General features: G+C 39.0%; 2 protein-coding genes across 7 annotated transcripts in view; one reads left to right on the top strand and one right to left on the bottom strand.

Moving 5' to 3' along the window:
- The window catches only part of LOC148054794 (uncharacterized), a 97,164-nt gene that overhangs the window by 21,071 nt on the left and 52,492 nt on the right, over positions 1 to 23,601 (bottom strand). The window contains exons 4-5 of one of the 6 annotated variants that reach the window (XM_087763727.1): positions 13,128 to 13,250; positions 9,589 to 13,032 (exon numbers count right to left, since the gene is read on the bottom strand). The exons of 4 other annotated variants lie outside the window; for them this stretch is intronic. The gene's annotated coding sequence lies outside the window, so the exon portion shown is untranslated. Of the gene's footprint in view, positions 1 to 9,588; positions 13,033 to 13,127; positions 13,251 to 22,890; positions 23,376 to 23,601 lie in introns of those variants that run through there. One more of the 6 variants, XM_087763728.1, reaches the window with a different exon arrangement.
- RET (ret proto-oncogene) overlaps positions 1 to 23,601 on the top strand; it is an 84,688-nt gene that overhangs the window by 23,787 nt on the left and 37,300 nt on the right. The window contains exons 2-4 of the mRNA XM_087763724.1: positions 20,632 to 20,883; positions 22,536 to 22,829; positions 23,317 to 23,558. Coding sequence (XP_087619850.1) covers positions 20,632 to 20,883; positions 22,536 to 22,829; positions 23,317 to 23,558 — 788 coding nt within the window. The remainder of the gene's footprint in view (positions 1 to 20,631; positions 20,884 to 22,535; positions 22,830 to 23,316; positions 23,559 to 23,601) is intronic.

Here is a 23,601-nt window from a genome sequence, read left to right as displayed (position 1 = left end):
CCTCCTGGAAAGAATAATGGCAAATTTCATTGGGACATCTGTTTGGTTATTTGAAAAAAAAAAAAAAATTGGCATTAAGTTAACTTGATTTTTTTTCAGAGTGGTTATTTAAAATATTATTTGATTGAAAATAAATATTTTGGATTTTAATTAAAAGTACATCCAGTGCTTTTCTGGGTGCACATGTTTACACACATGCAGGGTAATAAAAGGATAAAAGGTCACTGTTGTCTTGCTTAGCTGCTCCTTTGTGACACAGTTTTATTCCATTCATGGGAGAATCAACAGAGAAAATGTAATAATAAATCAAACTTTATTGTGGTTAAAGCCTTAAACATTGGAAATCATCTGGAATCTGCGATCAAATTACCAACCCACTATTATCATTATTTTAAGTACCCATTTGCTGTTTCCATGTAAATAACGATGAGCAATAGGGAACCGCAATGTTGCTTAGCACGTTTGTTAGCAATTTTTCCTTTCGCTGGGACTTAAAAAAAATTTTAAAAAAGGAGGGGGGTGGAGCTAAGTGTCTGGAGGTAATGCTGACTTGGATTAAGTTAATAATGATATTTCCATTTGGAATATTCCGAGGAGTGAAGTACAGACCCAAATTAAACTGTATGTAAATTCAGCCTTTTTTAAGGCTGAAGCAAAACAGGGGTTAAGATTTTTCATGTCTCTCTCTTGAATTGTGGTAATTTCATGAAATTGCTCTGCAGCTGATCTGGGCAGGAAACCAAACCTCTCAGTCTGAAGTCTGATCCAGGTCTGTAACTCTGAGAGTGAATTTGTATACATGGAACTCAGTATCACCTTTTCGCTCACTCCAAAAATTTGTAATTAAGGCATCTTTTTTAGCTCACTTGTAATTTCAGAAGCTTATTCCCACTAGTTTGCTAATCTGCCTCTGTCTCTTGCCTTTACCAGATTTACGTAGCAAATTAGGCTCAATATAAAAAAACATTGAATCATTTGAAGTATTATAAATTTCACATGATCTGACTAACGAGAATAATTTTTAGATGCTTAGAACATGTCTTCAAAAACTACTTCACGAAAATAACCTAACAATCTCCAAACTCACGATACCTTGGAGGAGGAGGTCTCTGTATTTTCTGGAGTCAATGTTATGGAACTGTAGTGCAGGTAAATCATTGGAAATCATAGGAGTGCAGTCAACCTACTAAAATATTCTCTGAATTCCTCCTTAGATGTTTGCTGAACTTGAAGGTGAGAAAGGCGTGTGGTAGCTATGTAGCCTGACTTTTGAACAGCCTGTGGTTGCAGTTTCCCTGAATGAATTGCTGCTTAGATTTTAAAAAAGTCATGATGGAGAAACTGCGTTATCTCCAGATAAGGTTTTCCATTGTTATCTTTGTGCTAAAAATTTTAATCCTATTTCTCTAGCTGTGCGCACCCAGTTGTTGGATGTGCTTAATCTTGGTTTACTAGTTTCCAGTATTTTGTTTTGTCTTGTAGTTTCTGATGGTTTCTGTTGAGTTATCCATTAATACATCTTTGACATAAAAGCACATGCATAGGTTTTCAGTCCAACTGCCCGATTAAATGTTGCGTTTCCTCCATGTGCTATTTTATAGGTATCCAAACAGACCGTAGAGGATTTGGGTGCGTTGTCTGCTGTTTGAAGTACAAGAGCTGTAGTTCGTTCATTAGGAGCATGAGGCTCAGGGTTGCAGATTAACCAGCTGCACTGCCTGCATTCATGTGGTCACAACCTTCCAAATTTACCCCATCATGAGAGGAAGAATTAATTATAGTCCTAATTGACTGTTTCCTTGGATATAAGCAGGAAGGAACTGCTAGGAGGCAAAGTGATTAATCAGTTAAGCTAGTTACATCAATCAAATGTGTGAGAAAGTTCATCATCCCAAAGGCACAATAAGGTAATGTCAAATTACAAAAGCCATCGCCTCTTTCATTGGGGTTTTGCTGCATTTCTTTTGTCAATTTTCAGAGGCATTGCAAAAACTAAAAATAAAAATACATGCAATTGACCCAGTCTGTGCTCGACAATCTGTCTGGATTATCGTGGAAGAGGTAATACAGCAATCTGTTCTCTTATCAGACATTGCATGTAGTCCTCGTTAAAAGACCTTAGCATACGTTTTTCATGCAGATGGACAAGTCACATGTATCTCCCAAACAAATAACTCCGTGCTGCTATCTCATCAGTCCTGTCAGTTGTGCCAATGAACTGGAGTCTCTTGGTTGCAGCCTTGGTGAAGTACTACCCAGAGAGCTGGATCTAGTGAAACCGTAAAGCTTTAACTCGCAGGTGGCAGTGCCTCGTAGCGCTTCGCATGCTTCCCCCAGCTGCTGGCCCTTCCTGTCCCAGGGAACATGTGGCACTTTGAGGGCAAGTGAAAAACTGCCCCAGAAAATCCACTTGAACCATGATCATCTTCAACTCAGGATGTCTTGGCTTATTGTAATAGGCTGGGTTGTAAGCAGCAGCTTGTGAAGAACAGTTAAGTTTTCCTAGCTTTGGCTGGTAACCTCTGTCAGAGAGAGAGGGAGAAGAGAAAGGCTGCGTAACCGCCCTTCTCACTTGCAGTGGAGCGCCTTTGTACGGGGCTGGGCACCGCAGATCTGGGTTGTCCATCCAGCCTTTCTGCTGGGCAGAGTCATGTGCAGTTCTGCAATGCATTGGCACAACTGAGGCACTGGTGCAGGAGGGGAAAAGACAAAACGTGGGCGAGAACTGCTCTTGCTGGTATTGCCGATAGCGGCAAAGGTCTGTGGCACTAAGGTCACAGAGCCTCGAGGCACAAGCTTGACGCAGAGCATATGAGTAACTTCCTTTGCTTTAGGGGAACCAGTCATGCGCGTATATTTAGCCACATGAACCGTGTTTCTAGGACTGGAAACTTCATTATGGTGCATTATTTTAGGAAACAATCCAGTTTCACTCGCTTTTATCTGTCGATAACTAGAAGCCCATTTCAGATGCAAATAGAAGGCTTACTGTTTGCCTGAGCTCTGGAGCGCCGCAGGTGCCAATCTTGTGACAATTCAGAGAAAACTTGGGAAACAAAGCTGCACAGGAGGTTAGGAGGGGTGTGAAACTGTAAGAAAAACAAGGCTTCTATAAAGTTAACATTGGAAAAAATAATTATGATTTTATAAGGTCCGCTGGATGTGGCCGTCCATGTATTCAGATATAAAATCTGTACGTGCTACATGGATACTCTATCTAGAAAACAGCATATGAGCAGTTATGCTAAACAGTTCTTGATTGTAGCTAAAAGATTAGGGTTCAAAGTCTGTTTGTGTATATCTCTATTACTACTTTTGTTTGATTTTCCCAGATGTGTATTCATGCTTATGAATGAGCATGTACTAGTACATAGTCTAGTTTGTGGGTAACCAATATGAAATTTAAGTATTGAGATGTAAATTGTTTAAATCAGAATAGAAATATGAGCAGTATTAATCTTGTCCTTGCTTTGTTTCCCTGTTTTAAACATTGGACTCTGTAATGATTGATATGCTGAATGTTAGCTAGCAACTTCACTTATGAGCTTTCCAGGGTAAATTAATTGTTTTAGAAAACAGGGTATTCTGCATACTTAAGGAGAGACAGATGTAATCCAAATTGCTCCAGAAGGAACATGATTAGAGTTTAAAGAAGCGATTTAAATTTTTTTTTTCTGATTTTAATTTGGACCAATGCAGTGCCGTTTGTATTAGCATAGATATTTATTAAATGTGGATTTTATTTATATATGTTTGCTTTTATAAATATCAGATCCATAGCTGCATTAAAAAGTTGCTACTTTTGATCTTTTAGCATGATGCTACATCTTTGGCAGATGGTTGTCATTTTGTAAAATGAAACATTTTTAGGAAGGTCATCTTTCACTTGCGTAGAACTTTTTAAATTTTCTTGAATCAAAGGTGAAATCTAGGAAATAATATTGGGACTGTAAATGTTTCTGTGTGATCAAAATGTCTTTTGGCTTAGCGTTCTTTTGGGCTCAGCATAAAAGAGATTATCTTAAGTAATAGGGCAAGTGGCTCTAGGTGGCCTTGCTTGAGTAGGGGCTTTGGACCAGATGATCTCCAGAGGTCCCTGCCAACCTCAAGCATTCTGTGATTCTGTGATGCGCTTTTTTTAAAAAATCTATAGCGCAAGACAGCGGTTTCTGAACAAGTGGCATCTGTTAGTGCCTTCTCAATTTTCCTTTAAGAGTGGAAAATATACTGATAACTGAATATGCTTGAGAGATGGACAAGGTGTGTCAAAAAGGAACCGACCTACCATGACTAGGGAAATGCTGAGGAAACAGAGATAGAGTCTGCAGGTGAGCAAGCCACTTTACTCTGGTCTGAGCCGTATGTCCACGGAGGTTGCCCGTTCCATTTTGGACCTCAGCCTTATGACCATGGAGGTCTGCTGTATAACTCTACTCTCTGTCTCTTGCTCCAGAAGAGAGTTATATTTTGCTCATACAGCTATATAAGTTGATTTACTCTGCCTTTATTCAGAGAAAAGTGAATTAAACCTGTAATGAATAAATCTAATTTTAAAATTACATTGTTGATCATCACTGCAGCAACATGCGAGATCCTTTCTGAGGTTCGCCAATCAAATGTATAAAGTACAATACAAAATAAAATATATGCAGCTAGGCATTCCCGTTTTGAGAGTCAGAGCAATGTGATCTTTGTAAAAAGTGGTATTTTAGCAAAATTGGGTCAGCCAAAGAGCTTTGAGTTGGGTAGGTTCACAAAGTCCTTATGGCATCCAATAAAAAATAGTGGTTTTAAAGATATGTAGACTGACTGACTCCACTGGGCTTTTTGGTAAAGTAGCGTTCATTCAAATGGATGAGGATCATTGAAGAATTACAATCGATGTGCTACATTAATTTTCGTTTAAAAGGGAATGTTGTCCAACCTCAAAAACAAAATATTCCTGAATTACAACTACGGAGAAACCCATTAAACACATTAAACTCTTAGAATAGTGCTAACAGTCCAAATACCATTTTGAACCTGAATTCTGGATGAAGAAGTTTAAAACAACATATATCGTTATCTAGGGAGTAGGAGCTCAGACTTTTAAATATGTTTTCCTTAGCATAAGTTCTTAAAATGTAGCACTTTCTCATTCTTCATTTTCTCATTGACTAAACACTTTTATGCAACAGTCCTCAAGCATACATCTTTCTCTCCTTAGGTGTAACCCATACTCTCACACGTTTATGTCACTGTGGATACGCTAAAATTTGTCATCTTATCCTGTCTGCAAGTATTTGCAAAGTGTTGGCTGTAGTCTCAAACCTGGTGAAGTCTATAGGGTTCTTGACCTCAGCAAGTCTGGATGAGACCAGTGACTGTATTAAAAATAGATATTGTCGTAAGGTGTGCCTGCACTGTCGGTTGATCTAGGTCTGTAGTCTGGTACAGGCTCAGTGTTATTTACACAGAAGCATGAACTCACGTGTACGTTTAACCTGCGGTCTCTGAGGAGGAGAGCTGAAGGGCTCTGTGTCCAGGCTGTCCTTTGCTAAGTTTGGACAGGCTTGGCACAGCAGTGCCAACTGTGATATTTCCCAGCCAATCAGCCTATACCTTCCACCCAGCTCTTCTCAAACTGTTTCCAATCTAAGAGCCAAGACTGCTGATGAAAAACACCTGATCCTTAAAGCTTTAAGCATTTAAGGAAACTTTTGAGCCCACTGTGCATCCTTTAATGAGACAGTTGTCAGTCTGTGGTTTTCAAGGTTCTCCTCATCCAGCAAGACCGGTGAGATGCTGGGCTTGAAAATTAGTGAAAAATGTTGGCAAATAGCAGGTCTACTCCTATGATTATTACCCTTACATATTGTTACCCAAATTTCCATCCTCGATTCAACACTAACTATAATCCATGTAACTAAGCGTCTGATGCCTATTAGTTGTTTTCCATCTTTCTGAAGCACTCAGTTTTACCTGCAAGTATATAAGTGCATGTGGAAGGCCACGGAGTCAATGAGAGGTATATTGTGTTTGCATCGCAGGAAATGCGGCTACAGGCTCAGTGCTTCCAGTGCTTTTTATAGTATAAAAATGTTGTATGTGTGATGCTATTCCTAAAAAAGTTAGTAAGGAGGATACCTTTGGAGCAGATCAGGTAGCCTTCATCTAAATTGCTTCCCACAAGTGTCTTCTCTGTCAGTGGACTATTGTATTTGCAGCATTAAATGGAACTGATGTGCTGAAGTACTTGGAGGCAGACCTCCGTAGAGTACCGCCAGAGGAGGGGGCAGCATGGCGTGAGGGTGCCAGGATTCACTGGCAGTTCCTTTGTATCAGAAACCAAGGGGTTTTGTAATTCTATGTTGTGTTGCAAATGCACAAGTCAGTTGGATTAGCTAGATGAGCAAAGTCTTCTCCAGTGCATGGGAAAATGTGGGACGTCAGACCCTTTCTAATAACATAAAAAACCTAGGGAATAGTCACTGGAAGCAGCAGTGCCTCCGGACTGATTCATGCAAGCCTAAAGCCAGAATCTTATCTCTTTCCTTGAAATTAATGTTTATTAAATTGGCAATTGCTTTAAAAGTGGAGAAATATGCAAGGGACTGACAGTTACTTATTTATTTTCCTTCTGACTGCTTTTATCTTTGCCAGCCGGTGTGTGGGAACTCCCAGCAAGTGCCAGCAGAACTTGTCAATGCTCATTCCAGAGCAGAGCAACAGGAAAGCCACAAAATACTTTTAAGCAACTCTGCCATCACTTTTCTCGCACTGAAGTCTCATTAGAAAAGTGAGCAGCTGTCCGGTACATTTTGCTGTCCTTCACTCAGAAAAATATTAGTGCGTCAGCAAAAGAAATGCATACCAAATACATGTAAAAACTGACACCTGTGGTTGGTTAATGCTCTGGGCAATAGCGTTAGTGCTCACCAGAGAACCTCTGAGACATAAAGATTGATTTATACACTGGACTTTTTATACTGCAGCCTCAAACTAGAAGAATATTATTCAAGAAAGTTCTTAGGTACCTGGCTTAGTTGATTGTCGTATGCATTTTGCACCATACATATGGTGGCAGTGTTCAGGGTCAATGCTGATCCACTTTAAAATTGACACTGAGTTTCTTATTTTCAGTAAGGCTCAGGTTACCGAATAATTCTTTAGGTTACTTTTTTTTTTTTCCAGAAGAATCATCTCTGGAGTTCTGCTCGAGTTTTGAATACAAAGATATACAGATAACATTTTGTTATGGACATTTCATTATGTTACAGAGATCATGTTGTATTTCCTTCTTCCCTTTCTCCATTTTTTTTTAATTACAACTGCAAATTGGAACTTTGATCTGAAATTTCCCAATCCAGTATTTCTTAATCCCGAGTAGCATGAGAATCCTAGGAGTTTAGTCCAGCAGGTTGTTTTTTTTCCATTTCTTTCTGTCACACTGACTTCACAAATTCTAGGGAAGTTTAGCTTCAGTCTTGAGTCCTGAACCTGTCAGCAGAGAAGATTTATGCAAGGAAGAGCACATCCTACTGTGAGTATTTTATTGGTAGCTGTAGCATGGAAAGAAATCTGAACGTTATAAAGGTTTGTATGTTGTGGTCTCTTTTTGGCATGAAATGTAATAGTTATCGTTAATGATAAAATGGGAATAAATAAGTGTATGCCTTAAGTTTAAGCTCTGTTAAGTTTTTACAACAAAAAGCATCAAGCCAGGCAGCAATTTATTCCTGCTCCAGGGAAACTCTATTTCATGAAAAGCATTCATGGAAAAGTCAATGCACTTGAGCCTTAGTCATGACATAAAACCCCCCTTGGTTTGTTGATGGCACTGTGTTTGTGGTGGTGGGATTTTTTTAGAGCACAGGTAAGAGTTTCTGAGCAGACAGGCCAACCGTGCAATTTTGAATTTATATTTCTGTGGTACTCAATTGAAATCTGAACTTCTATTTTCATTAAGCATTATAGTCTTTTAGCCTGTGAATATTACTGCCTCAATAAGGAAAGAGGGGAAGCAGAGGAAATGAGTTTTTTTGCTGACACTTAGATTTAAAACGTGAGCTCTTGATGAAATGGTGCAGCAAGCACCTTTGCAGAGGAGCTGAAAAATCAAAATGCCTTGATAAAATGCTCATGGAGATACTGTGCTGGAACAAAACCTGATTACTTTGCGACTGGAGATGGCACTGGAGGTGTTTTCAGCTCAGAAACAGAGCAGAAAGCATCAGAGAGAAAGCATCGTTTTCACCATCTGAGAGAAATGTAAAAGCTTTGTGCTTCAATATTCTTTTTGGGTCGGGTTGCCCAGGGGCTAGTCGCTGAACGACAGCAGTACTTCTTTGACTCTGGGACTGTCACTTACACTTTGTTGATACATCAAAAACGTGTGATTGGAATGACTACTCTGGTAGTCTTACAGTTCAGAATAAATGTCAACATCAAGGACTATCTGTATGCATCAGTGCAACCCAGGACTTGGTTCAGACCTCGATGTAGTAGAAAATGCTAATAATTAAAGACAGTAAGTGATCAGAAGTTACCCAACAGAAATGCTGCTGCTTTCTGATTAGTGAAACCTTTGTCAAAAGTGATTATGTGAGAGATATAAAGGAGTTGCCTTCTCTTGTTTTGGCAACGGAGGATATAAACATTGGGCAAAGATTTAACTTTATAGTAAAAATCTATAGTGAAAAAAGGCGTTGAAATAGCTATAAATACGTTAAGCAAACTCAGTCTTTAATGATCAGCAGAGGATTGTTTGGTATCGGTGATTGTTTGGCATGCCCTGTAGCAAGGGACTGGGCTAGAACCCAGAAGTTCCTTAAAGGAAAATAAAGCTTTTGTAAACTCTTGTAAAGGCCCCTGCTATTCCAGGTTTTATTGCTTCTTTTATTACTCTTTCTTTTAGACTTCTCTAGTTCACTCCTATAACTTGTCAAGAATACAAGGTAGTTCACGTCTGTCTTAAAGCCAGTTGATAAGAGCTGTCCAGAGAAGCTGTCAGTGTCAAATGCATATCGTTAGTGTTATGTCAGCCCGTTTCCAAGCCTTGTCAATACAATTTCTGCCCTTTTGCTGACAACACTTATGCTTTAAGACAACAGCATAATGACTAACTACTGTGTGGTAATGACTAAAAGTCCCCAAAGGAAAAGTTCTTCAGTTTTATTAAACAGTGATGTTCACAGATGGGATGGGGGGGTTTCTTGTCTTTTTTTTTTTTTTTTTTAATGATGGCAGGCATAATATAGATTTTTATTGAACTGTTTTAAAAGCAAGTCTGTGTTGTAGGAGTACTTAAGAAAATGTATTCTCTGCGAGGGTGTCTTAAGGAATTAGAGGTTCAAATGCAGATGTGTCATAACAGTATTTTAGGTCCTCTCATATATTTTTGTTTGAAGCATATATGTATATTTCTTAGAAGGAAATAATATAAACTAAAAATGAAAAAAATAACAAAATGACAAGACCTTATCGCCTGCGCTTTATTTCATAGATCACCTAAAATACAATAATCTAAACCAGAACGCTCTATTAATAATGACAAAACTTTAAATAAATAAATAAGCTCACAATTACACTGAGATTTCACTTCCTGGATTGAAAAATTGAACTGCGGGCTCATAGCTCCCTTGAGTGTTTAGAAAGAGAATAGCAGCTCTTAATAACAGAGCACTTCCCTGTGAGAGGTGGGCGTTCATGTCATTACCATTTTTCTGGCAAATTTTCAGCCACCAGCAGCAAAAGTTTTCATTGACTGCCTCCTACTGCAAGGCAGTAATGATACTGCTCTCTCTTTCTTTCATGAACTGCAGGAATTGGAGAAAATGAGGGAAGCTAGAGATGTTAGGTATGGATAAGACACAAATCAGGCTGGGCTATTTCCTATGGCACCATGTAAGGTCTAGCAGGCTAATTTTTACACATCTGTGCTAAATATAGAAAATGGGTTTTCCAGTGCAACAGTGGAGAATCCAAAGTAAAAATCGATCAAGATGCTGTGAAGTCATCCACTCCCCAGAAAATGAGAAGGTGCTGTCGCATGCAGCTTTTCTCTGAAAATCAGACCCCTCTTACCATGGCTCGGGTAGAGGAGCCACTGTTGTTGATCAAGAAGAATTAGACATTGTGCAATTATCCAAAACCGATACTGTTTACCATTTGGCCAAGGGTTACCATTTTGTTAATTGTTGCAATCCAGTGACGATCAGCGGGACAAAAAGCTATTTGTGAGAAATATTGGTACATATTTCACTTGAGTGTATTTGCCCTATGACAATGGCGTAGGCATAGGAAATAGATGGAGGTGTTTGTGGTCATTAGCATCAGAATTGCACTGAGCTGTCAGAGAGTGATCCCTGCTGTCTGACTGCTTACTAATAATTGGCAGGAAGGCTCGTGTTCATTCGGATGATGCAGAATCAAGTGCAGCTGGAGGAAAGGAAATGGGGAAACTTGAGCTAAAGTAGTAATGGAACGCAGGAGTTTGTGCATATACAAATCTGTGTCATAAATCAACAGGTTTTTTTCATTCATTTTAATGACTTGGGATTGTGAAAATTTAGTACTTTATTTTTATTAAGGAAGCAGCACAGCGTTCTAAATCCTTATCTTAATGTAGGAAATGCATTGTGATACTGATATCCTTTCGACTGAGATAACGAATTTAAGCTTATTTGTCTTTGCCTTCAAGGATCCTGTCATCTCATCAAGTATGCTGAACAATTCCCGCAGATGAGAGTATCTTGTGATTTATTTTCATTTTATTTTTTGTAAAATTTAAATATATTTAGTTGTCAGTACCTTGTTCTCCAAATCACTGCTATAACGTGTACCCTGCATATCAGCTTGGTATTTTTGGTGTAAATATGTGAAAGCTAATTGAAGTATAACAATAGTTTAGAGCACTTGTATGTCACTGCATTATTAATTGAGGATTTTATGGGTTTGAGATTTACAACTAGTGTGTCAGTTTTAGCACAGAACAGCGATACATACATCGCTGGTGTCCTCTAGCTTCTCATGTATCACAGTTTCTGCATATATGTAATACATAAACACATTCTAGAAGGCACATAGACAGTGCACGTGGAGAGTGAATAGTACAATAGGTCTTTATTTTAAAATTGGAAATAAATTAGCAGACTGAGTCCACCTTCTTGTTTCAGCACCTCTTGTCATATAATGCAGAACAATTCCACTTGCCAGAAATACAAGCAACATGAACAAACCTCGAATGCGTTGGGTTGTCGGGGTTCACTGAAACTAGTGAAAGCAAAAGAAAGTGGCTAAAAAGGAATGGTAGGTTAGGCTGACCCAGTGGTTGCAGAGCCTGTCTACAACAGAGCTGGGCGTTTTGTAAAGATAGTATTGCAACACTCACTCTCAGTTTTGCCTTTCTTCTTGATAATCTCATCCCCTTTCTACAAATCTATCAAATGCAGAAAAGAGGACCATTTAAAATGTAGAATGAACCTTTGATTACTTGAATCTCTTATCAGTATGTCTTCGGCAGTGCTAGGTTAGCCCTTAGCCCTATCCAGTTCCTGCTGCAGGGGAATATGTCGAGAGACTACGTGTTATGAACCATTATTATTCCAATTTACCTTTAAAAAAATAATAAAAATGGTACATAGGATTGTACAAGATGTTTCTAGTGACAGGGAAGTACTTATAGCAATCTCTTTAGAGATGCTTCCTGGTTTCTGATGCTGAAACTGCTGAAACCTTTGTCTATCTCCAAAGATTGAGCTACTTTTTCAAAAAATAAATTTCTTTTATTTTTAGTGTTCCTTTTGCTTTAGGCAGATTCACACTGAATGAGGTGCTGTTTAGTTACAAAAATGTGATTTGCATTATCTTATACAAAAATGAAAAATCATTGTGTAAAATATTTCCAATTAACCTTCCATGTTAAAGTTGGAAAAGGCTACATAGTTTATGCGTGGGAACACAATCTGAATCTATCGTTAATCCTGTTTCTTTTATTGTTTGTATAATTGTTAGACACTTACATAGATGCTACTTCAGGATTGGGTAATACAAGAAATAACGTCTTGACATTATGGATTTGTGGATCGATATTTCTTTTATGTTTAGAACCATGGGCTTTATGATCCTGCCGATGACTGTTGAGCTGAGATGTATGGAAAGGCTCTTATACGCGGACGTTGTAGTGTAACTGTTTCCTTTGGCTTCTATATAAACAGAATGAGTCACCTCCAGGTAGTCCTCATGGTTGTTCTAGCTGAACTATTTAAAGAAAAGAAATGGCTGAACATACAGCTCTCTGTGTGTATGTGTGTATGTTTTCACAAATTCATAATCCAGCTGGTTTGGTTTTGGTTTTTTTAGGGTTTTGTTTTAATCTTGATACATATGTAAGTATGTACGCACACACACACACACTCTCTCTATCTTCACAGGTTTTAAGTGAAGGTTTTTACCGGTCACCTACTGTAAGCAAGCCCAAACAAACCTCAAGCTTTGCAGCTTTTAGCATGGGCTCTCTTTGTAAGATCATTTCTCTGATGCTTGTAAACTCAGAATTAGTTGTCAAAACAAGATACAGAGAGGTCATTGGAAATACAGAAGTATGGAACATGATAAATTGGGTCTGTACAGAGCTGAATTGGAGTGGTATAAAAATGAAACATTATGTCATCTTCATTTTTTTTCATGCTGTCTTGTAAACACCCTAAATTTGACCCAGATGTAAATAAATTCTATTAAAAATTTAATAATGTAATTTGTGCTGCAATAGAATAGTCAGTTGGTTTCCTTGTCTTACATTTCAGCTCTGTACTCATACAGAGCAAAACTATATCCACTTGTTCTTAAGCAATTAAGCCATATTTTAAAAATGAAGGAGTATTTAATCACACAAATAAGGAGGAGTGACAGAATCAGGATCTGAAGAATTTGCAGAAACCCCTGCGATCTCTTACAGAAGCTTTCCCTGCACGTTCATTTCTGTGAGGCATGCTTTAGGTTTTAGTAACGCTGGTATTTAGAACAAAGAAGCATCAAAAACTTGCCTTCGTGCTAAAGTAAAAAAAAAAAAAAAAAAGGCAAGAGTAAGGAAGCTTCTAGCCTTGTTTTCACTTACAGAAGTTGAAAAGTGAGTTTCTAAAACTTACCTAGAAGTACAGGCTCTGAAAGGAAGGTGTGGGCACTGGGCATTAGTGAACTAGTAGTAGAGCTTTAGTATAGAAGCATTGTCCCATTCGCTGGTAGATACCATGCTGCACAGGTTTTTCATTCTTGAATTGAGACAAAAATGAAAATGTTGATAGTTCTCACAAATCCAACCGGAATATTTTCTTCTTGACAAATTTAGGGTCTGCCTTTGATCTTGACTTTTTTAAAATTTATGTTCAAAATGCCTGATACAGGAAGCAAACTTTTTGTCTGATCCATCTTTTGGCTTTACCAGGTCTATCTTATTAATGCCTTGTGGAACTCGTTCTCATTTTCCTTACTAGCAGGTTAACACAGGTGGTTGACTGAGCTTTTTTGTCTAATATTTTATCTACTTAATTTCTATGTTTTCAGTCTAAAATTCAGGGTTGTTTTCAATTTGAGCATGGGAATCTGGTGAGGAAAATCACAAGAGAGGCAATTAACTTAAAGCAGACCAGTTTAACAGGTCCGGAATATATTCCAGTTAAGTATTGTTTCTGCTTACCATCACTTTGTAAGGACCTGTTCCCTCTGGAAGTATCGTATTCTGTAAAACACATGTATTCCACTGATACTGCTGCTATTGAAATTAATTCTATCATTCTGTAACAATTGTGCTACATTTAAATGTATGCAACAGGTGAAACTTAGAAATTACCCAGCTCCATAAAGTTTGAGCATACTTTCAGAAAATTCTGGTATGAAGCTCTAACAGGGATCTTTCCCCAGTCTACTCTAACCTAGGGTCCAGAGGAGCAGCTTTATGAGAAAGGAATTAATTTCATTTTCACTTTAATAGTGTCTTATGTTCTCTGGTTCATCTCACATCTGTTACAATTTCTGTCATGATCAGCTTAAAAATAACACACCCAAAAATAAATAATGTCATGCTGCTGAGCCGCATTAATGGCTTGCTAATTAATGAAGTGGATGCCGGTTCTTCTATTTGTCGTTGTTCCTAGTGACTCTCCAATGCACTAGGAGTTATACCTAGGGCACTAACGCTGCAGCCTAAACTCGATGAGCTGATGGCAGAATTTGACTGGACTTCTCTGTATAAAACCAGGAGAAATTTTTAGTAATTGTATTTGTGCAAGAAACAGTCTCCCCGAGCAGTGGTTATACACCTAGCAGGGTCGGGGAGGCTGGCTTACCCTGATGCCTGGCTGTGCAGGCACAGAGAGGGGAGCAGAGGGGACCTGGGGTCCCTCCACCACCAGTGCCCCGTCCCCATCTGGCACAGGCTGTCTCGTGCCGTGACCACGCAGTCAGCTGAGGACCTCAGAGAGAGGTGACGAGCGAGCGGTGCTGCCCACCACGAGCTCTTCCCCAGCCTGCGGCTTCGCACACTGAAGCCCTCACCCTAGCTTAAAAAAGGAAACTGTCGGCTCGTGCTCTGCCATGAGCTGCAGGTATGAGCTGAGCTCCAGAGCTATCCCTTGTTGATGAGTCCCTTTCAGAGGTGTTCAAGTAGCTTTCCCGGGTGCTTTGCTTTAGTTGTGTTTTGCCCTGGTGAATATTAGTTCTCCGAGTGGTCATCTCTGGTGATGTGCAGCCAGGTCTATTGGAAATAGTTCTTCTTCTGTGATTATCTTTTAAATGAGTCCCAGTGCAATGATGGATAGTGCAGTGAGGAGTTCTTCATTTAAAATCCTGCTGCTGAACCGAAGGAAAGGTTGGAGTGATTCCCTGCATAATGTGGAGATTGTTCTCTCTTAAACTGTCTCTGACTGAAGAGACATTCATCTAAATGCTGGCAAAAACATTTTTATTCTTATGGGATGGATCAGCCTGTGTTAAATGGTGGACGTTGTCTTGAATACCTTGCAGGGTGTTCCATCCACATAGCGTTGTTTCCAGCTATGCTGTTTTCTGCTACCTTTCCATTAAGCGACAGTGTTTTTTCTAAATTACTGACTTTTTGGTCTATGAGGGTGAGTTTATTTCTTAATTCTGTAGGGGCTAGAAGGGCATTAAGTGGGCTAAGTCCTTTAATTTAAAATATACAAATGCATTGCTGCTCTTGTTCTCTGAAGAATCAAACATTGGGTATATTAATACTAGTAATGGAACATAATGGCTACTCATCAAAAGTAGACATAATTATTTCAAGAACACAAAACTAACCTTGCCAGATAATTGCTTGTTGAAATCTGATGCTGTGCAACAAATGGCGGATTATTAACAGCAGACTCCCATGTTCATCTGTTATATCATTAAATCCTGTATGTTACAATGAGAGGGCTATCATTGCATCAAAAGATACCCCTTTTCTTGGAGGTGCATGTCAATTCTTGATTAAGGATTTTGATTGCATGAGGTCTGTTCTATTCTTAATACATTGTCGTGTTGTCCTCCAGAATGCTGGGGAGCTCTGAGCAGCTTCTGTGAGACGTGGATTATATACATGTATATTACTTGCTGAATGAAAAACAACCCCCATTCCGTTTCCATTTTGCTGATTTTTTTTTTTTTATGTTTTCTTAAAAACACAACCCAGTGCTTGTGTTTTTAAAAATGTGTTCATCCAGCAACCCTATGAAATTTGCGAAGGTTTTCATCTAATGGAAAAAAGTGTAACTTAAAGCATGATCTGGTGAAAAGAAGCTGGACGGTGGCAAACGTTTAGGCTAGAGAGACATTTTTTGGATGACATGAGTAATGAAACCCAAAATAACTTTAAAGAGGTATGTTAGATTTCAGTCATTTAAAGACTTTAAATCAAGACTGGGCCTTTAGTTCAAATACATGGTGTAACTTAAACCAAGCAGCGGTCATTTAAGCTCTGACTTTTCACTATGAGCTACGTAAGATACCTGCTTGCTTAGCTTGGGGCAAATGGTTTGGCTAGGTGGTGGGCCTTGAATTTGAACAGTGCACTGGTTTCACTGTTTCTGTGGGTTTAGCTCTTAGGTTCTCAGTCCCAGGTTCAAGAGCAAGCTAGCTGCTGCGTTTCACTGACAGGCAGTTCACTGGCTGCTACAACCTGCACCGGCTTCTCTTTAGAAGAGGGCGTTGTGGACGGGTGCTTGGCCTTGTGAACCAGGGGTCAGGATGCTCCTGAGCAGTGGCCCCACCGTGTGCTGGTTGTCCTCTCCTCACCATCTCCAGCGTGCTTTGAGACTCTGCACGTGATCCACGTAGAGCTGAGATGGCTTCCTGGTTATCTAAGCATGTCCTTTCCCAGAGCAAATCTTGTGACTGGGATAATTTGCTTCAAAACATGTTTTCTGACGTCTGCAATTTCACCTTGAAAGATGGTTGCAAACATTGTTTGGGAGACTGTCTTTCACAGTGAAGTCTTCTTCTTTACTCATAAAAAATTTCACACCACTTCATTCTGTGACTAAAAAGTTAAATTATGTTTTTCCTCATCGCGGTTGATGGTAAGAGTATAATGTTGCTATAGCCAGTTTAATAGTTTTCATCAAGCATAGTCCGGCTATGCTACTCAAGTCTATAGTGGCAAGCATAAAAAGCACTAAAAACGTGTTAAGTTTTTTACAACAAATTTTGTACAAAAAATCAATTTGTATCAAAAAAAGCATTATTTACCTAATCATTCATAACTGAAAAAAGCCACATGAAAAATTGCCTTATTTCAAAAGGCAATCATCAAGGCTTCAAAATATATATAATCTCATTTCTCCACTCTCATTTTATCTGCTTTCTCTCCCTGAACTGGAAAACTGCTGGCATGGCTGTATCTATTTCCTGTAGGAGCTATTAGTAGCATTACATCCGCTTAAACGTGATCACTTTTCTCTTCTGTATGTTACTGATATGCTATTATCACGTAATATTGCTCATCCATCAGAGGTTGCCATGTTTTCTGCGCTGATTGTAGAAGAGAGGAGAGCTGAAGCACACTCTAAAAAAAAAGTTGAGAGATTACAAAATATTTCAGTAACTCTCTTCCTCTCTCTACATATATTACGTTACTCATGTATGTTACAGAGCACAACCTTCTCAGGGTGTATTTCAATGTTGTAATGTGAAATGTTTCTCTACTTTTAATTCCTAAGCAAAAGCACTTTAACCATCAGTTTTGAGCGTAACCATCTCAATTCCTCTCTATTTAAATGGCAGATTCAATAAAAACTCCATCTGGCTTCCATAGGAAGCTTGCACAAGTCCTTGGAAATTGATTTTTTTTTTTTCCCCCCTTCCCTTTTCCCCAGGACACAAGGAACTGTGGCCAGGATTAGAACCTCTTACTCCTGCAGCATACTTGCCAGATGGCAAGTTTATTGAATCTGGTTTTAACTTACTAGGGCTTAAAGGAATGAACAGCTCAGAGAAGTGGGTGCTATGTTTCTACTTCAAAGGTCTCCTTCAAAATCAGCCTCCAAAGATTTATATGCAGAGTGTGGTTGTGAGCTGGGCAGTCTGTTGCATACCTCTCATCTCTTTCAGTGCTTGAAATGGAGTTAGAGAATCCCCAGTAATTTCAAGATCAGCAGCATTGGGTGAATTACATGGCTAAATCAAATTTATACTTTTTTTTTTTTATTATTTTACCATCTATGTTTCTACAGTGTTGTAAAGTCTCTTCACTTGAAATACTTGTTTTCTAAGTAAAACATGAAAGTATGTCAGATCCATGGTGTCACTTAAAACTATCCTTAGGTGTTGTCCTTAATATAGAAGTATGCTCTGTACTAAAAACTAACACTTTTGATGGACAGAATTTAGTTTCATCAGCTTTTACATTTGAATCAGGGAGAAAAAGATCTTGCTTCTACTTAAATTTCTTGCAGTGGCTTTTCGTAATTTCTTGAAGTGGCCTTTACATTTGTGAAAAACATTTCTGGTTAATTAGTGATGCAAATTCTCAGTTATTTTATGAAGGAATCCTCCTCTCTTTTCAAAAATACAAAACATTGTTTTGTATTTCTGTTATCTACAGAAATGAAAATTTTATATTACAGGATTTTTCCCCCTTTTTTCTAAGAATGGAGAAGACTGCTCCTGTGAGCTCATGCCAAAGAATTTCAGAGATTCTGCAGCATAAATACCAACATTTTCTTTCAAATGCAGAGCAGTCAGGATGCTGACCTCTGCCGAGGTGTAGTTGCATGCAAAGTTTCAGACATTTAAGTGGCAATGTCTGTCATAATTATTCATGTGCTTTGGTAAACATGACTGTGTACATACTAGCATGCAGTGTGGGCCCAGATTCGTAGAGCAAAGCATATAAAGATTAGCACACGTGTTTAAGATGAGGAAATAAATAATTACAACTCAAAATACCCCGTTTTTCCCTTTTCCAATTTCACACTTTACACATCCATACTGGTTATATATATTCTTTCTATATGCTCCTTTTACTGGAGGTGATTTCATGTCTCTGCTACGGTGCCAGTTCTTGCACCGTGTGATGCGTTTGTGATGCTGAGCACACAGCATCACTCACATAAGAACTGTTCACCTCAGTCTTAGAAATAAGGAAATAAGTAAATATTTCTCTATCCTGTCGCTAATGTTGTATAAGCCTCGTTTGTATGCATCAGTGGGTTAAAAGTCATTTCTTAGTCTTGAGCAGTGAATTTTCAGTGTTGAATTTCTCGTGAGGAAGTTTTCATAATTCTAGAATGAAGATTTTATAGAAAATACCTCAGGGAAGTCTATTTGCCTGCACTGGGACTGGACTTGCTATTTGGATATCACCTTATCCTTCTTGTTAATGAACCAGTTCGTTAGGACTTCTAGTGGTGCGTATTCACCAGGTTTTCCTGCACTCCAAAGAAGGCAGACAGAGGGACTGGAAAAATATTTGAAATTTATTACGAATGTTCAGGAGTCCAACTTAGAAAAAAGATGGTGATAGCACCAGAATCAGAAGTAATAGTTTTCTTCCAGGCAGGGGATGTCAGGAGTTAATGCTTTTCTAAAACTCTCAAAAAGATTATTGTTGGCTTCCCTTTGAATTAATTACTTTGGAGCGAATTCACCTACCATATTACTTTACCACTTTATTCATATATTGCAAAGTATATGTAGAAAAAATAATGGGCCTCTGTAAATCTCATGGATGTAATTGCATCCAGGGATACCGATGATGTCATGAATCATTGCAAGGTACAGTGGTTTCTGTGGTATTTCCAAATGAAATTAGAGGTCTCTTGTTTACAGTTTGTTTGCGGTCCTCTCCATTCAGTAGAACAGTGTATGGATCCAATAGTAATAAAAAATAAATACGTGCTATAGCCTGATGCTATTTTGAAGATGTTTTGGCATTATATCCCTAATTTTACTGCTGCATTACCATAGTTTCCAGTTGTATCTGATTTGGTTTAAGCTAAGATAGTCTTGTATTAGTAACATATGGAAATTGTTATTATTTTCATTTGTTCAGCAGATGTGTGAGCCTTTTATATGCCTTACTCCTTATCAAATCAGATTAAATGATGCAAAATTCTGCAATATGCAAGTATTGTTCTGTATGGGAGCAAGTACTGACTGTCAGTTCAGGTGAAGTACAAGAGTGACAGTTCCAGTGTTTCAGTGCGCATGAGTGCAACGAGCATCGCTTTGTACCTTCCTTGCTTGTCAAGCGCTCCTCTGTGATCGTATCTGCAAGCAGTAGAATTGGAAGGGAAGCATTGGAAAGGGGTAGAGAGGCCATTGCAAAGTGAGCTGGTAAGATGAGATCAGCTGAAGAAACAGGCATCAAGGGGCGGTTGAGCCCTACTAAATGTAAATGTCTGCAGTGTCAGAGGCGGAGGGAAGAACAATGGGTCAGTCAGCAACCATTGTATTAAAAATAATGTATGTTTCCCTCCCCGCTTCAGGCAAGTCAGTTCTCAGCTTTCCCATCTGTCATATTTAAAATACTTATAAGACTTTCATATCAATTTTATTTAAACAACTCCCATTTTCTGTACCAAAAGTATCGTGCTGGCCCCTTTAGAAAGGGAGGGAGCCACAAAAGGACTCCTGTGTAAGAGGGGTTTTATGTAATCCAAGGAAAAGTGTGCGAGCCATTGATACGTTTCTGTTTTCTCTCAACAGAGAGTGTGTTTAGGCTTCTGAAGTGTGCGATTTCGTCAAAGGGTTTTTCCTTCTTTGAATATCATCTGTGAGATAATGGAATTACAGCTGAGAGCTCCAGATATGAACTTAAGTAAAATCTGGCAAGCAGAGCTTCATTAAGCATTCTGCTTAAACTGGGCCATGTTTACAGTGAAGCAGTTTTGCTTTCAAAAAGCAGATGATTCTGTAACTTGAACATAAACTATAGGCCAAATTTTTGGTGGCTATGTCCCTGGCTTGAGTGCAGTAAAACTATATTTATTTACACCAGATGAGGATCTGCCTTTTTCCACATCTTTTTTAATGCTTTTTTAGTCCTTAGAGAATGAAGTCTTTGGTTCTGGGGAAATGCATCTCTTAAGAAAATGCCAGCGCAAAAATCTTTTAACTGGGAGCAACTCTCCTCTTGTGTGCCTTCCTTTGCAGCTGCCTTTGGTCTCTACTTCCCCAGGAAAGAGTACTCGGAGAACGTCTACATTGATCAGGCAGGAGGTACGCCGCTCCTGCGCATCCATGCCTTGAGGGATTCACATGGGGAAGTGGCCCACTTTCATCTGTGCCAGAATCTCATCATTTCTCGAGCGAGATCTCATGAAAATCATTGGTTTCAAATCAGAGAAAAAACAGGACTTCTGTACCTCAGCAAAAGCCTGGATAGAGAAGACTTTAACATGCTGTGTAAGTATGAGAAGACCAGCTTTTCTTCTAGAAGTATCTGTTGTTAAAGGAAAGTGCATTCAGATCACGAAATTTATCCATCAGCATATGAGCATCAAATTTGGAAAAAAAACACCTGCCCTTTTAAAATGAGGAACCAGATCCAACGAAACCCACAGCAAATGCAGGGAACCATATGCCAAAGCAGGCACTGACCTGGGACAGATCCAGTTGCTTACACTGTGGATTCCAATATGGTGGGAAAGTTGCATTACTTGTAATATTTTTTCCTGCATTTCACAGCTGTGTAAGTCACAGCTTTACATTGAGATTTGCAGTTTGTTCATCTACTGATGCAAATTAAGCCAATTCCACGGTGTTAATGCTGGGTGCTTAGTGCCCAGACCAATGCAGTTGGATTAGTTCAATCTCTTACGCAAACAGTCCTCGAACTCTGGTAATGTGGATTCACAAAGTACATTTGTCTGTAACACCAAACACCTCTTGGAAGAAATGGTTAAGTATACCTCTCTCCCCCTCTTGAGATTTGGCTTTGTTAGAGAAGCTTACTATTGAACTACAGAAATGAATTATCTCAGTTTTTTCCCCTTCTTTTATGCTCTAGCAGTAAATTGGTTTTGGTGATTTTGATCTATGAGGAAATTAGGTATCATTAGATGGTGGAGGAGGAAATGGGTGAGGAGTTAATGGCATACCACTGTGATCAGTTGCAGAAATTCTGCTGTTGGAGAGAGTCTGTAGTAACTGGCTTGAGTTTGTTAAGAGCTATATATCAACACTACCCTTTGACTTAGGTGCCTTGATGTTTAAATGTTCAACTTCAGACACTTACTGCTTTATTTTTTAAGTGCTGAGTGCTTGATACTTCACCTATTTTCGCTGCATTTTTGGTACTCAGTATTCATGAATATCAGATAGCTATTTGTAACTGCACAAAGGAAGAACAGCTATCCAGAACTTGAGAGTCTTGTTTTGTTCATATGGATCAAAGTGACCTGGATCATCTTTTCAAGTGAATTAGATCTGTTACAGACATGCTATCATTCCGTCTGTAGTCAAAGCAAGGTAATCAAAATAATTAAGGCTTGAGGCTGTATTAGTAGATGCCACAGGTTGATTTTAACTTTTATGTTATCTCTTGACCCGCTCTTTATATTTCAAAATGATGAAGCTATTTGTCCTCTAAGCATATTTGGGCATATCCTCAACTGGTATAAACTGTCAGAACACTGTGACTTAAATGACAGTTAGCGGTTGTTGTGGGTCTGTCCTGAATACTTATTGCCATTTTGTGCACACTTTTTCCCTCTGCCACCCCACTCTGCTCTAGTCCCTCCAAAAAACAGTCCTATCAAAAAGCTGATTACTGATGGTGACCTGTTTTATGTCAGTATCTTAAAGACAGAATGCTGACATCGTTCTGTGAGGTTCTACAATGTAAAATTGGTGGTAACATCTCTAGTTTTTTGGCTTACTGGGGTTATTAAGATTTAAAGTCTTCCAACCAGCAGGTGATATATTCAAGAATTGTTTTATTACATAATAGGACTATAGGGTGGTTTGTGGAATAATGGACTAGAGCACAAAACGGGTAAAAGAAATGTTGGCTTGTCTTCTATAAAATATTTCTTCTGGTGCTTTTTTTTCTGAAGCTGTAGGAAGCTGGATGCCGTTATCAAAGGTGATGCTGTACGTCTTTCTTTCATCCCACCCTTTCCAAGAGAAGGAATGCGACTCTGCTACACGCACCACTGTTTTCCTCTCCTTGATCAATGCTACTGCACCAGCTTGCAGTTCCCTGACAGCAAGGCAGCTTTGCTTCACAGAAATGGATCTCTCCTTTCACATCAAAGAGAATAAACCAGCTGGCACATTTCATCAGCTCCAGTTACCCTCAGTTCATCATCTGTGTCAGAATCTCAGCATTTCCTACAAACTCCTGGCAGGTAAAACTGGAACTGAGCCAGTCACGTACCAGAAATAGATGTAAACAGCTGCCCTGTTAAGATCTCTTTTGTGGTAGATCCTCTAGATTGATTCTGTAAAGGAAATTCTGTTGCAAACGTGAACTGAGCCTGAAGATTTTGCCTTTGAGATATACAGAGAGGACGGGAAGGAGGACTATCTCCTTCGCTGAGGAAAAAAGATTGGTTTTAGAAGTTTGCACCTGCTAAGAGCAGACTGGGAATATCCTGAGCTTTAAATTGTGCTTCTTCTAGACTGTAGGATCTTCCCATCTATTCCATGTTTTCTGCCTACCCTAATACAGCCCCACAGCTTCCTTCTGTTTCTCTTCTGAGTCTGCCTTTTATCATGCAGTCATGATGTCCAAATGGATTTACTGGATTGCAAAAGAGTATTAAAGAAGAAAACTGTCAGAGTCCTATAATGGGAAGTGATTGTTCCTATTTATCCTGTGGCTATGTTTTTCAGCTGAAGGTATGCCCTTTCGATACAATGAGAACACCACCGGCGTGAGTGTGACGCAGCGCCTAGATCGAGAAGAGAGAGAGAGATATGAGCTGATTGCCAAATGCACCGTGAGAGAGGGCTTCAGGGAAATGCAGGTTGAGGTGCCCTTCCTGGTAAATGTGTTAGATGAAGATGACTCTCCTCCCTTCCTTCCCAATGGCACTGATACTGCAGATGCTGTCGTGGAGTTCAACAGGAAAGAGGTAATGTTCTCCTTTATCTAGTCCCTGAAGTAGGAGTGCAGTG

This window comes from Nipponia nippon, unplaced genomic scaffold (genome assembly GCF_047370975.1).
Source record: "Nipponia nippon isolate SJK-2023a ecotype South Korea unplaced genomic scaffold, ASM4737097v1 scaffold_3, whole genome shotgun sequence".
Lineage (NCBI taxonomy): Eukaryota > Metazoa > Chordata > Aves > Pelecaniformes > Threskiornithidae > Nipponia > Nipponia nippon.
Note: the sequence above shows the minus strand (reverse complement) of the source record. Positions and strands in the feature narration are given on the sequence as shown.